The sequence below is a fragment of the Hydra vulgaris genome, chromosome 01 (assembly GCF_038396675.1).
Source record: "Hydra vulgaris chromosome 01, alternate assembly HydraT2T_AEP".
Lineage (NCBI taxonomy): Eukaryota > Metazoa > Cnidaria > Hydrozoa > Anthoathecata > Hydridae > Hydra > Hydra vulgaris.
Window position 1 is genome coordinate 59,525,271 of NC_088920.1, and position 18,152 is coordinate 59,543,422.

Genomic DNA, 18,152 nt, shown 5'->3' on the forward strand with positions numbered 1-18,152 from the left:
TATTTTTTTACTCTTTTTTTGCGTTAGTTACAGTTGTTTGTTTATTTTAGCCATCAAGAAATTTTTAATGCTGCAAAGTTGGATATATTAAAAGAAATGAAAATTAAAAAAGACAAAGAAATATTACAAATGCAGCTGAAAAAAGAAGCTGAAGAAAAGAGAAAACTAGAATTAGAGTTAAATAAAAAGAAATTTCAAGAGGAGAGCATTAAAAAAATGTTATATAATGTGAAAGTTTGTAGTTGTTTAATTTTATTTTGTTTTAATTCTTTGTTTAAACTTTTCCTTTCTTTTTTTTTAAATTGTTTATTGATTTTTGAAATTGTTAAAAAATATGATGGTTATTAAATGTATTATAAAGCCGTTTAATTAACTCTTTTCTAGATTTATTTGCTCTTATTTCAAGTTAACCGTTTTTACTAATATTTTTCTTCATATTTATTTTTATATTTCTTATAACTAGTTTACAATACTTGCGCCAATTTTATTTTGCCTAATTTTACATTCCTTAAGATACTTCAATGTCATTTTTCTGCATGGCATCGTTTAGTGGTTACAAGGCGAATAGGCATTCTGTTATTATCCCAGAGTATCAATTACAAGTGCATGTTGCGAACATGGCAAGCATGGAGAGCTTATGTTTCTTGGATGAAGTTTAGCACTAATTCTCAAAACACTAAAGACTTGCTATCGAATATACAGAGGTGATTAAGTTTAATTATATGGAATTTTAAAACTTTTTATTTACTCTTATTTTTCTAAATGATATTGTTTTCTTAGATTCGTATGCAGTAAATATTTTTTGTTTGTATGACCTACCCATACTTTAGAAAATCACAGTTGGCTGTGAAGCATCATTCACAAAGACTAGTTCGAAATTGTTTTTTCTCATGGTTAAGCTATACTAGGCTTTTTTTACAAAAAAAGCGTCTGCTACAAGAACATAAAAAAAATGCAGAAAAGATGGCAATCTTTTTAGAGGCAGCTTCAAATAATTTTTTTCATGATAAAGCTAATGTTGGTGAAAATTTTGATAGACCAAATCCGGTAATAATCTGATTTTAATAATTTTATATAGTTGAATTTAAAATGCTAAAGAAATTTAAAAAAAGATATTTTAGCTTCACATCAATGAGTTTGAAGATAAACATAGAAACACTGTTCTCCAAAATATTGAGTTACAGAATAAACTGGCACTATCAAACAAAGCAAGTCAAGCTAGTAAAAGTTTATTATACAGCAACAAAGAATTATTGAATTCAGAAAAAAAAGGAACCGAAAAAGATATTCAAACACAAGAAATTATAAGAAACAGCCAGTTTTTAAGCAAAGAATTAAAACAGTCTGTTCCTAATGAAATGCAAAAACAAAAGTTTGTCAAAACATTCCGAAAAAACAATGTAAATCACCCATTTTATTCAAACCGTTCAGAGAATTATTTGAACAAAGAATCAAGCACTCTTATTAAAGGTTAGTCTATTTACTTTATTAATTCAATTTAAATCTATTTTTTATATGCAAGCAGATTTTTTTAGCAATGGAAGGTTTATTTAGCAATGGAAGATTTATTTTTAGCAATGGAAGAACGAGAAAAAAAAAGAAAAGAACTTAAAGAACGTGTTGAAGCTGAAAAGAGAAAAAAAGAAGAAGATAGACTGGTTAGTTTTATTTCATCATATATTTTTTAAAATTTTCAAAAATAAGATATAATGTTTAAAAGTGTGTGTGTGTGTGTGTGTGTGTGTGTGTGTGTGTGTGTGTGTGTGTGTGTGTGTGTGTGTGTGTGTGTGTGTGTGTGTGTGTGTGTTTATATATATATATATATATATATATATATATATATATATATATATATATATATATACAGGGCTTGTGATGAAGAAAATCGTCAAGCGTGTTAAATCGCGCTCGTAAAATTAGAAAATGTTTTCATCGAGCGTGATTATGTGCGCTCGAAATAACGTCGGCGAGCGCGATCATGAAAATTGCTGAAGGCGATGCTCATAAAAAGCTTTTTATTTTTTTATATCTTTTTTTATTTGTTACATAATTCTTTCGTCAAAAAATGTTTGAATTAGTATCACACTCATGAAACTACTTCAACGATGTAGATTTTTATACTTCTAAACTTCTTGTATATTGTCAGATCGCGATTTTATTTTTAACTATTTATATTAATAAAAAAATAATATCAAACAAAAACGCAACTTCTAATTGATTTAGTATTGAAGTATAATTTAGTGTTTTGATTCGTTGTTTTGATATATGCATTTTAAAATGTTACGCGGTAAACTTAATTAACGGTTAATGGTTTTTATATTTTTTGATATTTTTTATTCAAATTAATTATTTAATTTTTTTCTAAAATTTCTTTTTTAAATTACGTTTTTTTAACCTTAAAAAAATAACACAAGAATAATTTGAAATAATAATAAATTAGAATAATAACTTTCCATTTAATAAATGTTGACGTTATTACTTTGTTTCCTTTTCGAATGCGATTGCGAACATTCTAAACAACAGAATCGTTTTAAATTTGAGTTAAAATAAATAATAGTTAATAAAAAAACCTATACTATAAACAAAAACTAATTTTAAAAATTACTCTATTATTAATATTTATTTTTATTATAAACGATGTGTGGAATATTACAAACAATAAATCAAATAAATCTTACTTGATATTTTCACAAGATTAAAAATACTCTAAATAGATTAAAAATAAAGTTTTAATTTTCTTATAGTGGTTTTCTAATTTTCTATTCTTATTTTATTTGCGCATTTTTGTATTCACACGGTGTTTCCACGTGCACATTCCATAATAGAAATTAGTGACTATTAACGACTTCAAACTGCTCATTCATTACGTTAGTGCAAAAGAGAACGACGTAGTGCTTTTTATATTTTATATTAGTGCTTTGATAATAGTATATCTTTAATAAAAAATCTTTTTTAAATATTTTATGAAAATAAAAAAATAATCCCGAACTATTGGACGAGCGTTATTTCATACGCTCGTTATAAGCTGAACGAGCGTTGTTTATCGCGCCTAGAACGTTTGTAAATACCGTTTACGAGCGCGTTTTACGAGCGGAGCGCGATCGCGCTCGCTTCATCACAAGCCCTGTATATATATATGTAAATATATATATGTATATATATATATATATATATATATGTATATATATATATATATATCTATACATATATATATATATATATATATATATGTATATATAAATATTCTTTCACATATACATACCTGAGCTGGGCATTGCTACTAAATACTCAAAAGCACTACCGCTTTTTTTTAGCAACCAAAAACTGCAACCGCTCCTTCACTACTTCTTCAAATTTTAAAATTAGTATCACTAGTCCACATCTAGCCCGCTACTAAATTTTTTTTATACGATTAACAGTTAGTAGAATAAGAATAATTCAGAGTCAAAAAGTATGAGGTTCGATGCTGCCTCTGGCCAGATTAGCAACATCTGGCTTGAATGCACTTTCTCGGTGTTCTGTGATAAGTCCTCTGGGACTTCTTGGAGCACTCTAATAACTAAATAAAAATGCTCATGTTAATTAAATGACAATCAAATTTTCAAATCAAAAAAGTAAAAACTAAACATAAATTTGTACCATTTAAAGCCAAATTTTACCGTTTAAATAATTAAATTTTACCATTTAAATAAACCCCATTTACTGTTAAGAACAAAAGCATTTTGAAAGCTGAAAATAAAAAGGAATAAGCATATGCATATATTTTTGCAAGCATTATGATGCAAGCATTATATGACAAAATTCCAATGCAATGAGCATTTAATACATTAGTTTATTTTAATGATTTTTCACTAAAAGAATCTTTCAGATGTTCTACTATTGCATTTTTAAAAGTTTAACTTTATATAAAGATTAACCTTTGAACAATTTCAAAATCTTTTAATCAAATTGCATACATCTAAGGTTATTTTGATAACACTATTTTTTTGTTTTCATCACACTTTTTTTCCATCAATGAAAAAGTCTGTAGTTTAAACTCTTTGGCTAAGTAAGAATAGTAGCGCAGTAGCAAATTGATTTTTTTTTTATAGTGACCTCAATTCACTACCATATTTGGTTAGAGAAAGCGCTTTTGCAACTCCACTACCAAATGAAGAGTCTGCATGTTGCAGAGTTGGGGAGGTGCATATCAAGTGAAATTGTACTGGGTTTACATTTAATTACTGAAATAACATCACACTTGAGTTTAAAACACTATAATGAACAATGATCTCTTCTGGTATCTTGATCAATGATCTCTTCTGGTATATAATTTTGATCAAATTGTTCAAGAATTGGGTTATGATCTGGTGGTTTAGTAGTTGACTGTAACTATTTTTATCTCTTTTGGTACATAACAGGGAAATGTTTTTTATAATCAATACTAATATAAACACTATCATGGGAACAGATTGTGCAGTTGGTGCTTTTTTTTTTGCTTTTTTTTATTTATGTTGATTTAGGTGCCCCAAGAAGTCCTTACGGAAGAGCATTTAATAGGAAGTTCATGCTTCTTTCCCAGTCGATGTCACAAAACTTGCCCAGAGGTGGAGTTTGAACCACAGATCTTACGTTTCTGAGGCAAGTGCGCTACCACTACGCCATGACTGCTTAATTATTTATGGTCAGGATATCAGGACCTTTTAGATTCTTCCCAACCAATGCAATTGGTGAACTTGTGATATACACCATACTTTTCATTTTTATTTAAACTTATCCAAAGTATACTTTTCTATTAATTAAAGCTCATTTCGTTCATTATTTTTTACATCCAGCTTTAAATATTTTAAGTGTTTTAACACATCTCTGTCTAATTGCTCAATGGTAAATCACCCTTTGATTGTATCTCAGTACTGCCTTTATGAATTACGCCTTGTTGATTTATACTAGTTAATTATGTTAATTATATTACTTCATTATATTAAGTTCTAAAATTAAAAGTAAAATAAATAAAATGCAACAATCACATATGAAATTAAATATATGATAAAAGTTGTATACATATCAATTCTTTCCGAAACCAACTCTTCAAAAAATGAAAAAAATAAAAAACCTAATCTGTAAAAGAAAAAAAAATACATAAGTGAATTTTCAGTTCTTTCCTATCAATCTGGAAAAATATACTTTGTGTAATGCCACAGTAATTAGGATTTAATTTTTGAATTAATTTCATCAATTACAATACTCTAAGGAAGTTTTTAATTGCTTGGAAAAGCAATTAAAAACAATTTAATTTTGATATCATCAATGTTTGTCAATGTGAAAATTATTAGATTTAGGGTTCAACATACATGATAATTCAGATGATATTGAATTAAGGTAATTAATTTTCCCAATAACAATACACATAAAAGTGCACACAACACTACACATAACAGTACACATAATAAGACACAAATTTCTAGGAAGGCAATCAAAAATAATTTAACTAAGATTTTGTCAATGACTATATTCTTAGATATTGCATGAAAATTTGTGTTTTTATAACACTCATTCGTTTTTCAAAATGAATTTGCTAACGGAGAAGATCTCACATAGTTATTTTGTTAATAAAAGACTACCGTTTTATAAGCATATTTCAGCAAATTTCAATAATTTTTAAAAATCTTTTGGCTTGTGTATTTATACTGGTAGAAAGTTGGTTTTTAAATATTTTTTTTGTAATAGGTAATTAGATTGCAATTTCATTAGACCCTTGTTTTTCTTGTATAAAAAAAATGTTGTAAAATGTGATCACAGTCTAAAAATACAAAAACTTGTGATCATAGATACTCAAGTTTTTGTATTTTTAGACTGTGATTTTTAGAAAACAGACTTTTAACTTTGATTTTTTATCCTTAATAAGTTGAAAAAACATTTTGAAATAATTACACCAGCTATTGCTTGGTAAAGTCTTACTTGAAACAATTCAAGCAAAAGTTAATTCGCTAGTTGTTGCTTTCTAAAGTATGACTTTAAAAAAATCTAGCAAAAGTTCTTTTGATTTTGACATTTAGATCAAAATATTTTTTGTTTGTCATAGTGTCTATTACACAAATAAAATGTCAAAAAGCAAATTAGTGATATTCATTATTTGCAACTTTCTGGTTATTACAGACAATGACTCTTAATTGTTAGTTATATTTTTATTTGCTTTCTCTATGTCACAAAATAAAATTAAAAACTCTTTTTTTGTAACAATCAAATGTGTGACAATCAAAGGATTTGTGGTAACCTAACATTTGCATCATTGATTTGCATCATTTATTTGTATCTTTAAAAAGCAATTAATAATAAATTGCATTCAAATCTAGAAAATCTGCACAATTATTTTTTTTTTTGAACTGATATCTTACAATCGAAATAACTTATAAATTCCAGTTTTAAAAAAATATACCTCATTTTTGATCAGTTAAAATTAATTTTTTATACAGTTTTTTAATTATGACATTTTCTTTGTTATGTTAAATTAATCAATAAATAATAAAGGATCCATAAAAAATTTTAATTTTAATTTTTATGCTTTATTAAAAAATAGTTGTCAACCATGGTCACATTGAATTGAAGATATATTTCTGAACAAATTAAAATTTAAAAAAGTTTTTCACTTTATTAAAAAAGATGATGTCTATATTCTTTAAGTTCCTTTTAACAGAAATGAAGCTAGGAAAGTTTGTGGTGCCCAATTTATAATGCTAATTGATGAAAAAGGAGTATAAAAAACAACCTTTAACATAAAATGTTGCAAAACATTTTTACAAGAATGTTGTTGATAATCAACAAAAAAGGGTTGCACCCAAAAGACCTGCCAATATTTACCATGAAGATGAAGCCACAAAAAATTACTCTCAATTAAAATAAAAAATAAAAAAAAAACTCTGGTTGGTGCAAAAGAAACCTAATAAGATACTCTCTCTTTTAGTGACACATGATGAGTTATGTGTAAATTATTAATTGCAATGCTAACCATATTTTTACTACAGCTAACTAAGCAATCTCTCTGCAAGTTTTTAGCTTTTTTAAATTATCATTCTTCTTTAATATTCAGTGCAATGCGCAGGTCATGTAATGTGTTTTGTGTGTTGCAACAAATGGTAAATTTGTGGTTTTTAGACTAGGCAGAATGACCAATCCTGTAATTTTTTCATGAATTTTTACATAATAAAAAACCTTTGAAATAAAGAACTTAAGAGAGAGATGTTGAGAGTTTTTTTTTTTTTAAGGTTTTAGAGAGAGTTTGTGATTATAAATTATATTTGAAAAGATTATGTTTGAAAAGATTAAATATCACAAATAAAATGATAGTTATAACCAAGTGATATTTGTTAACAACTATCTTTTTTTTCCAAGATAATTTATTATGGTATTATTTTATATTATGATTTACATTATTTTATCTTGGAGAAAAGATAGTTAATAATACAAAAGAAATCTTTGTATGCTGGATGAATTTTATTTGCTGAATATTTTAAAATTCAAATTGCAAACCAAACACTTGAACTTAATGAAACAATTTTGTTTATTCTTTGGAACAATGAAGACAAAAAAAGCAAATTGGGGTTAATTGAATGCTCACGAAGAAAACAAATCAGCTGCCTAAACTTGAGGATTATTCGAAACTTTAGATTTATTCAAAAGTGGCACTGAAAATGAATCACCTGTCCAACCTATAATATTTGTTTACATGTCTGGGATCAGACCCACTGGTGGATGAGGAAATTAGTAATTTTCATTATGTTTGGATGCTTTGAAATTTCATTGTTTGAGTTTAAAATTATTTTTTCTAAATTATGTTTATGTGCTGTATTTTAATTAACATTATAATTATTCTACCTCCTACACATGCGCAACAAATTTTTAAATTGTTGCCCATGTGTATTAAATAATTTTTAAGCTTTTTTAAAAAATTCTCTTTCTTTCGTTTGTTATAGTGTATAATATCTTTATATATGTTATTATGTATATAATATCTATAAAACTTCAAATGTGTTCAGTTTTGTATTTTACAAAAATCAAAAAAAGATTAAAAAAAATAGGCTAGTGGTAGGATTACGAATCACTTTTTGTTTTAGAAACTCAGCGAGCTAACCAATTGGTCACACAGGCTTGTTGCCTACTGAAAATTTTAAAACTGTTTAACAAACAAAAGACTTTATAAAACGGAAATAAATGCTTTAGATTCAAAATTAAGGAGATACTTCCGATAATTAAGATAATTAAGAAGATGTTGCCGCAATGCAGTTTTTAAGTTAAATTAAAACTGGATATATGTTTTAGTACGTTTTAACATTACATAATTTTCCTTTAAATTAGATAAATTGTTGTTTGTTTCTAAGTAATTGTTTTTATTATTTTACATTTTGACATTTAAAAAAGTTATGATTTTTGATTAAATTAGTTTTTAAATATTAAAATGTTTAAAAAAAAAAATTTTAGTGGTTCAATTTTGCAAAAAATAGTCTACATTAGACAATCATGCTATAAATTGTTTGCTGTCTATTGAACAACCCTCGGAATTAGGAAAAATGAGATCAGCAAAAATTTGCCAACCGCAATTTTTTAGAGGTAGCATTAGGTCGGCAAAAAAAGTTTGACACAAAGGTCCTACCATAAAACATAGAAATGAGGTTGGCAATTTTTTGCCGACCTCAAAGACTTTTAGGTTGGCAGTTGGATCGACATTGCCAAATGCTAACCCGAATTCTGAGGGTTGATTGAAGGTATTAACTTGACTTGTATCATTAGGCTTCTACTTTAATGATGTCAAAAAAAAAACAAGTTTACTTTTTACTTAAGTAAGTTTATTATTACATATTAACTTTTTAAAGTAAAAATATTTCGATAAATTAATGACCTTGTGTTTTTTATTACATGGAAACTAACCCTGGAAATAATTTACCGCAAAAAAATTCACGAAGAAAAAATTACTGATTACCAAATTTTTTAATGAGAAAATTTGTTATGGAATAATTGATTTTTAATTAACAGATTATCATTCTATCAACATACATCAAAATTAATAAAGGATCCAATTACTGATGGGTTAGGGTCATTAGCAACAAAATTTACTTTTTTATAATGATTGATGAGTTAGTGAATTATTGAAAAATCGTTTTTTCAGATTTCAGGCGAACTATTGAGTTTTTTATTGTACTTTTATTTATTATTTTTTTATTTTTCTTGTCTTCTTGTCCCATTCATGGATTTATATATTTATGTTAGTGTAGTTTTGTAAATATTTGTTAACAGCAAACTTCATAATAATAAAATTAATGTGACCTATAGGTCACATTAATTTGAAAAGAACTAGCTTGAAAAAATTTTAATGTAATAATATGTTCTAGCAATTTTTTTTAAATATAGAAAGAGCTGCGTCGTCAACAAGAGGAACGAGAACTTGAAGAACAGAGAGAAAAACAAGAAAGATTGCGAGTCAAAAATGAGGAAAAAAAACTTAAACTTCAAGTATGTAATTTTGAGTGACAGGAATAGTTTCGAAAAATAAACTTTGGAATAGTGTCGAATATATTTAAAAAGCCCAATGATGCAAAAAAAAAAAGGAATAGTGTTGCAAATGAACTTAATGGATAGTGTTGAAAACAAAAAGAAGGAATAGTGTCGTTAATAGTAAAGTGTCGCAAATAGTAAAAATCTAGTGTCACAAATAGTAATCTATTATAGTGTATATAGATCAGTAAATGCTTACTTGTTTTGCTTATCTTTGTAGCATATGGCTTTTACATTAAAAAAAAGAAAAAAACAAACAATAATGAAAGAAAAGATTGTTACCCAATACCAAACCCTCAGTCAGTATAGTGGCGCTCCTTTGCGGCAGCAGGCTATTAGATAGTTGGTGTATGTACTGAAGCTCCCGACAGCAGGCTATTTCAGTATGACATCAGACATGTTATCTAAACATGCATTTAAAGTTCTTATTATTTTTTTGTTTTTCACACTATTCATTAAACTCCCTCACAACATTATTCCTTTTTCAATTTTCGGCACTGTTCATTAAATTCATTTGTGACATTACTCCTTTTTTTTTATTTTTGACACTTTTACGATTTTACTGCTTGCGACGCTATTCCTTTTTTATGTTTTTAACTCTATTCATAGTCACTTGTCACATTTCTTTGTGACAAAAAATTTTATTTTTGATACTATTCATTAAATTCATTTGCGACATTCCTTATTCTATTATTCAACAAACAGTAATGCGACAACTTGCGACACTATTCCTTCTTCACATTTTCAACAATCAATCACCGTAATTTTTTTTATAAAGTAATTGATTACTACTTTTTTGTAAAATTATAATTGTAATTTTTCCTTTTTTTTATTTATATATTTTTTAACAAAGCAATGTATAAAATAAGTGTTTATTAAAAATATCTTTAACCACTTTTATATTAAATTTTATAAATAAATTAATATTTGTTTATAAAATTTATTGTAGAAATATTTTTTAATTTAATAATTCAGAAAATATATTTCTTGAGTATAAAATAATATATATTTTTAAGTATGTTTGAGATTTGTAAATTGTTGCAGTTTCTAATATTTTGATTTTGCAATGTTGCTGGAAGTTTGCAATTTATAGCTAAAAATATCTTTATCAGTTCTATAACTGGGTGCAACTAAAATAATTAACAAGACAAGGCACATTGTAAATAACTACTTATGCAGAACTGAGAATATCTACTAATGCACCACTGTAAATATCTGCTGATGCACTATTGCAAGTATCTACTGATGCACCACTGTAATTATTTACTTATGCACCACTGTAAATACACTTGATTCTCAATATCTCAAATAGGGTTTGTAATCCCGTGCTATATCTAAAATCCTGGGATTTCGGGATTACATTTACCTATTCCCGGGATCCCGGGATTTTGAAATACCTGTTTTTGAAAGATTTTAACATATTATCTTAGAAAAATTTTAAGGAAATTAATAAGATATTTAAAGTATGTTTAGAAAAAACTTACAAATTTCAAGGAAGTTCTTTGGTTTGTTAATATTATACATACTTAATTATTAAATTATAAAGACGTTGTTTTTGTAGATATAATATACGTATGCAATTATTTTTGATTATTCTTAAAATACGTTTTGAGGAAGCAGAGCACATCCAAAGTTTCATCCCCCAGACGACTTCTTATTTTTGTTGCAAAAAGTCCGGCCGCAGAAAAAGCACGTTCTGATTCCACACTGGTAGGCTTAATAGTCATTAAAAAATCATACGCTCTTTGCAAAAAATCACCACGTGCTCCTCCATTTTCAAACAACACCATTTCCTTTTGAATTTTCATCGATAACGTCTCACATTGAGTTGGTATGCTTGGCAAATGTGCTTTTTTTATAGCTTTATTAAGTTCGTCTGTGATTCTTTTGCTGTTTTTAAGAGCAAAAGAAATAGATTCAGATGAAGAGTCAGAAGAATCAGAAACAATTTCGAGTAGTGCCTCATTTGAAACAGAAAGTTCAACTTCTGATTCAGACTCATTAGCTGTTAATGATGTAGCTGGATTTGTAGCGTCTAGTCTTTCAAGTAACTCAACTATTAATTTGCGACATTTTATTGAAGTCGGAACTGTTACTAGCTCTATTTCAGATTTGGACTGAATGTTGGTTCTACCATTGTGCAGATACTGAAGGATCCCACTTGCATTGGTACGCCTTTGTTGCATTCGAAGAACCAGAGATGAATGCAACTTTTGACTTATAACGTTGTTAGCATCTTTAAGTTTTTTTAACATAAAAATTATGGCAACATCGGCTGTAAACAAATTAGCATCCCGATGTCAAAGGGCCTCAACTGTTGCTTTTACTGGAAGTAGCGCATTAATGATAGCAGATACAGTTTTAAGCTCAATATTAGATAAAGCCAAAGATTCATCTTCCGGTAGACTTATGTCTATTAATGCCTTTTGTATACAATTTTTTAATAAATAGACGCGTTGAAGTATTGACAAAAGACTATTCCATCTTGTCTTGCAGTCTTTAAATAGAGCTATTTGTTTCCCAAATTCAGCCGCAACATACTTCTGCAAGATATCGTGTTTTTTTTTGTGATCGTCTGAGCATTACTATTACTTTTCGTACCTTTTTGATCACTGGACCACAATTTACCTCAGTAACATCAAATTCGTTTCCTCGATGCCAATTATGACTAGCATCAAGATCAATCAGTTTATCGTTGTCAGAAAAATCATCATCCTCGCAAGAGTTACTCTCTGAAAAATTGTCTTCTATATCTGATTGTTCGTCTTCGTCGAATTGCTGATCTATTTCTCTTTCTATATCCTGCTTTTGATATAGTACTTCAATAACGGCCAGTTGCACACCATGGGCAAAACATAACTGTTGATTTACAGGTAATATTCTCCCAACTTTTTTCATCACACTCGCTCCGTCAGTCATAATACCAAAAATATCTTTTCTCAAATCAAGTCCATGTTGTGCATGGACTTGATTTGAGAAAAGATATTGTTCTAATAGCTCAATACACTTATCTGCAGACATTGATCCCGTTATACGAATTAAGCCTAAGCTCCAGAACTGACAGTTTAGTGCGTGTAAATTAATATTCATGTAGCAACGGTTACGCAATGATGTCCATTCATCAAAAGATAAAGAAAATCTTTCTCCTACACCGAATTCAGGTTTTTTTTTGCTAGCTATTTCAGTAATAAAAAAACTCCTTATTTTTTTGCTGTAATCTACAACCATTTTACGCACAGTGTTGACTGTTGTGGGTAAACTTTTGAATCCTGTAGCTATAAGACCTGCACGTATATCACTAGAACAGCATATCACGTTGAACGAAATCCCATCAATGGCTGTTAATCGTGCAAGTGTAGCAGGAAGTGATTTTTCTTCTCGCTCCAATATCGGAAAATAATTGGTTAACGTTTTATTTTTTTTATTGGTGGTTCATCTCGTGTGTTTACTGAAATAGTAGTTGGTGTGAGGTTAATTTTATGGGCGGAAAGTAAGTGCATATGGAGACCTTTTGTTGAACCACCTCCAATTTTTAAAATTTTTTTGCAGTCAGTAGACTTACACATTGCTGTTTGCCCTTTTTCTTCTCTTAAAAAATGTTTCCAAACAGCAGAATTACTTTTTTTGTCATATTCCATGTACGAAGCCATTATAATTTTAGAAAATTTACTGTTCAAAAAACCAGCAATTTTATTTTTTATTAAAACTTGTACTTTAAAATAGTCACAAACAGATAACGTCTATTCGAGATAAAAATTGTCAGAAACTTGAATAAATGTGACTAAGCACCAAAAATTTTTAAGAATGTAATTGCAATCCAATTTCAATTGTTATAACAACTTTAATCCAATTATTCATTGATTTCCATATCAGTAGCTGGTGTATAGGTGGTTACTAGACTGTGATCTAAACCAATGTAAAATTACGTTTAGAGGTCTTCTTGGACGGCACTAGGACCTAGTTCTCACAAACAGTCAAGCTTTTCTGTCAAAGATTTGAACAGGTTATCATCAAATTTTCAAAAAGGTTTTGTTATTATTAAGTCTTGATATACAGGCACACAATTTTGCAACCATAATGAGCTTTAAAATTTTGTATTATGTCTTGATCCATGGACTGAAGGACGGGTGTGGTGTTCAGAGAAGATATATCAGCTTGATGTTGCTTAAACCTTTAATATGTGGATGGGCAGAACAGCTATCCACCAGGAGTGTTAGAAAAATTTTGTGTACCTAGGGCCGGATTTTTTCAATGCCCAAATTCAAGGCTTCAGACTTGTCTAAAAATAGTGAAACTGAAATGATCACATCTCTATATTAATTACTTTGAATTAACATAGGTGTAATGATTCAAATTTAAAAAGTCCGTCATGTAGAGGGGTTTAAAAATTAGTGGCCCTAGGTACAATAAGCTGTTTTAATTGTATTTTTGAGCCACTAGCTAATGTGCCTATGGCTGCTCTTTGCAAATTCGGTTCAACTCCATAATAAATTGACAACAAAGGTACACATAATTTTGATTAAAAATTTATTTAATCTTAGATTGTTTTCAATAAACTTAATTAGTTTTACTTGATTGCAACACTTGAATAAATAAAAAAGTTGACTAATAATTCTGAACAAAATTGGTCTACCCTTAAAATAGTAATCCACAAAAAAAAATGCTTTACACCAATCAATGTTCAACAATCTACCTCTTTATCTAACCAAATTCTTTATCAGAGAAACGCACATATGCTCCTAGTTACAAGCAAACTATGTGGCCCTAAGTACAAGACTTGATAGCCTCATGAAAGATATCATTTCTTAACAAACCCAGACTGAGAAGAAACTTATTGAATTTCCTCTAGGATTGTAAAACATTAAGATATTAGCGATAAAAATTTACATATATGTATATATATATATATATATATATATATTTATACACATATATATATACATATACATATATACATACATATATATATGTATGTATATATGTATATGTATATATATGTGTATGTATATATATATATATATATATATGTATATATATATATATTTTTTTTAAACTTAACAAATTTTTGATTAATTTAATACACAAGAACATATAAGTTCTTTTTGACAATGAAATTACATTGTACTAATACATTAGTATAATGCGATTTCATTGTACTAATGCATTAATAAAATAGAAAAAAATTTAACATGTGTAAAATGTTGATTTTGTAATTATAAATTTGCAGTGTTTTAATATATTATTAGTTTCTGCATGATATTTAATGAAGTATGTTTTTAGAAATTAAAAAAATTTCTAAATTTATGTTATTATAGTTCATTTACATGAAATAAAAAGTAAAGTAAAAAGGTATGCGAAAGATTCGTGGAAAAATAAGAAATTGAGGCAAAGAAATATATTTAGTTAAAAAAACTAGGAAGAAACTATCATTTGTTCAGTTTTCAACTGTTGAAGAACAGTATTTGTTTTCCAGTATTATCTTTACCTATGTATTGTTGTCTAGTATTATCTTTACCTACAAGAGTCCAAACCATTCATTTCTCTCAAAAACTTTATTTGTTGTCTAAACAAACATTTACACCAAACTATTCAGAAGCGAAAGAGAACTGTTTTATTATATCTAAGCTCAAGACTCCCTGGGAACTTGGAAGATACAGAACTTGTAGCATACAATGTGTTTATATATAATTTATCAAATCCTAATGTATATATATATAGTGAAAACAGATTGACACCAGGAACAATCAAGGATAGAGAGACCATTTTATAGATTCTGAAAAAGAAGATTTACATATATTTTATAGTTCAGAAAGTAATGTCACTGATTATTTAATCTCAGAATGCAATGGCTCTGTTAAAAGTGAGCTAAATGATAATACCCAAGAAGAAGAACAAAGTATAATACTGCCTAAAGATATTCTCAAGCATACATTGCTAACTACTGTAGGCAAAGGACTTTGTCAATCAGCACACTGTAATCAACAGTGTTATAGCTATCTCAGGAGGAGAAAGAAATGAATTTGTTTTATCTAAATTATCATCTCTTTTAGCTGTAGATAAAGTGATAAGTTCAGAAACTCAAAAGATTAGACAGTATATAAAAGACTTGACTTTATCCATGTGTAAGCTGATCTCTGTTCATTTTGACAGAAAGTTATCTGAAGAATATACAGATAATGTTTCAACCGCAAGAGAAAGCTTAGCTGTACTAGTGAAAGTGAACAGTGAAAATAAGCTACTAGGCATTCCTCATATTGAGTCAGGTGCTGGAGAAATGCAGTTCAAAGCAGTTTATAATCTAATAAAATGCACCACAGAGTTAAAGAAGAATGGCAAATAAGCTTAAGTGGCCACTACTCCTCCTTACCTGTAGATATCTTATTTTAGAAAGACATTTTACCAACTTTAACAAGATTTATCCCGGTAGTAAAATGTCTGGTCCAAACAATCAGCTCTTTAAACACCTAAAATCATTCTGGAATGATCTTGAAAAAGACACTGTTCCATTAACAAGGGAGCTGTGTCTTTTTCAAGACACAACTGCTCCATATCAGGTTAAAAGTAATAATAATAATAAATAAGAAAACAGAGTTAAAAAAAAGATTAGTTGATTTTTTGATTGATGAATTCATCTGATTTTGTTAAAATATTGTGTAGAACATGAATACACTGTGGCAGATGAATAGGTTCATGGATATAAATCTTCATGGAGCTACTATAGCACTAAAATCATTTGACAGGCACAGCTGGTATCTTGATCCTGCCTTAGTTGTGCTTGCTTTAGCAAATAAACATTGCCCAAACAGAGATGATATTACCAAAGCATTATACAGTATGCTTTCTACAAAACCAATAGTATATCCACTTGAGCGTGTTATGGTAAATAAAAAGCTTTTTAGCTCTCTAGATTTTGCACAAGATCAGTCTTCATCTCTTAATGCTCTAGTAACTAAGCAATCTTGGCTCATCTTTGATAAGATTGGACATGGAAAGAGTGAGTTCGAGTGGCATAAGATTCCTTCACATTAATGGAAGTTCAACGATTTTTATCTTAAGTTTGAAATTATTATTAAATCACTTAATGTGGTCAATGACTCATCAGAGAGGGCCATTAAACTAGTTAAAGATTGGAAAATCAACCAAAGAGAAGAAAAGATAGGGCTAGTTCTTGCTTAACCATGTTTACAAAAGAAGAAAGCAAGGAGCAAAGAAAATAGATTTAGAATCAAACGCAACTAATTGTATTTTAAAACAAAAACTTGTTAATTTAATAAAAGCCTAGTATTGCATTAATTTTTACCACTGTAAATATCTAAAAAGTGTATGACAAGTAGATAAGTAAAAAGCAATTGTTTATTGTGTTAATAAGTTTACTTTATACACGGTTGCTTTTTTTTTTTTTTTTTTAACTTTTAAAGTTCAAAGCTTTTAAGCTAAAATGCCTATCTGTCATTTTATTTAAATGGTGTCTAATTTGGGATCAAGGATTCAATTGAAGATATTTTTAAGTCAATCGAAATAACCGGTCAAAAACTGCAGTAAACTGTGCATACTGCTTTTTTTTTTCCCAAAACCTCGGTTTTTAAGTCAAAATTTAAAAATGTATCTTTTAACTAATTTAGCAATTATTCAATATAATATTTTACTTATATAATATTTTTATTATAATTATATAATATAGTATTGAGTAATTGAGTAATTAAAAGTAATAGTATATATTTACTTAAGTTATAAAATTAATATTCTAAATCAAAGTTTTGTTTATATATAGCTGTTAAATAATTAGATTTTATAACAAACTTAGTTTTGTTTTTGTTATAACAAACTTTTGTTTTGTTTTTGTTATAACAAACTTAGTTTTGTTTTTGTTATAACAAACTTAGTTTTGTTTTTGTTATAACAAACTTAGTTTTGTTTTTGTTATAACAAACTTAGTTTTGTTTTTGTTATAACAAACTTAGTTTTGTTTTTGTTATAGCTGTTAATTAGACAGTAATTTTACGTTAGTTTAAAAAAAAACTTAACTTGTTAATTTATAAAAAAAGATTTTAAATTTAAAAGTTAATAATTTTTTTTTAGTTTAATTTAATTGTTGACATGAATCATCTCCAATCATTATGGACTTGTTATTTAATTTACTTTGCAAACTAAAATAAAAATACATATATATAAGAATGGAATAATTTTTAAATTTAGAGAGAAAAAGAAAAAGTTTTACGAATCGAACAACATCGTCTTAAAAATGAACTAGCTATAAATCACTTTAATAAGGTACTTCTTCGTAAGTATGGGCTTCAGCCATTGAAAAATATTGTTGCAGTTACTCAAAGAAATATTGAAACAAGCTGTAAACACAGAAGTATTACATTGCTTAGACTTGTGATGAATAAATGGTTCAGCTTTGCAAAGACTAAAGTTCTCGATCGAGTGACAATGGCTGACCAATTCTATAGTAAATTATTGTTAAAAAGAGGTGTGAATTCCTTATTAAAGGTATGACTTTTTTGGTGTAAATAATTAACTTAAGTAAATAACTCTTAAATAATTCACTTAAGAATAACAAAAAAGTTTTATTTAATAAAAACTTTAGGTTCACTTGTAGAAATCTTATTAAAAATTTTTATTGA

The 18,152-nt window shown here is 27.8% G+C and overlaps 1 protein-coding gene across 1 annotated transcript in view; it reads left to right on the top strand.

Moving 5' to 3' along the window:
- Positions 1 to 18,152, top strand: part of LOC105845238 (coiled-coil domain-containing protein 191) — a 43,087-nt gene that overhangs the window by 18,143 nt on the left and 6,792 nt on the right. The window contains exons 5-11 of the mRNA XM_065788824.1: positions 51 to 234; positions 514 to 704; positions 831 to 1,047; positions 1,122 to 1,470; positions 1,576 to 1,658; positions 9,382 to 9,483; positions 17,722 to 18,018. Of these exons, the coding sequence (XP_065644896.1) occupies positions 51 to 234; positions 514 to 704; positions 831 to 1,047; positions 1,122 to 1,470; positions 1,576 to 1,658; positions 9,382 to 9,483; positions 17,722 to 18,018 (1,423 nt within the window). The remainder of the gene's footprint in view (positions 1 to 50; positions 235 to 513; positions 705 to 830; positions 1,048 to 1,121; positions 1,471 to 1,575; positions 1,659 to 9,381; positions 9,484 to 17,721; positions 18,019 to 18,152) is intronic.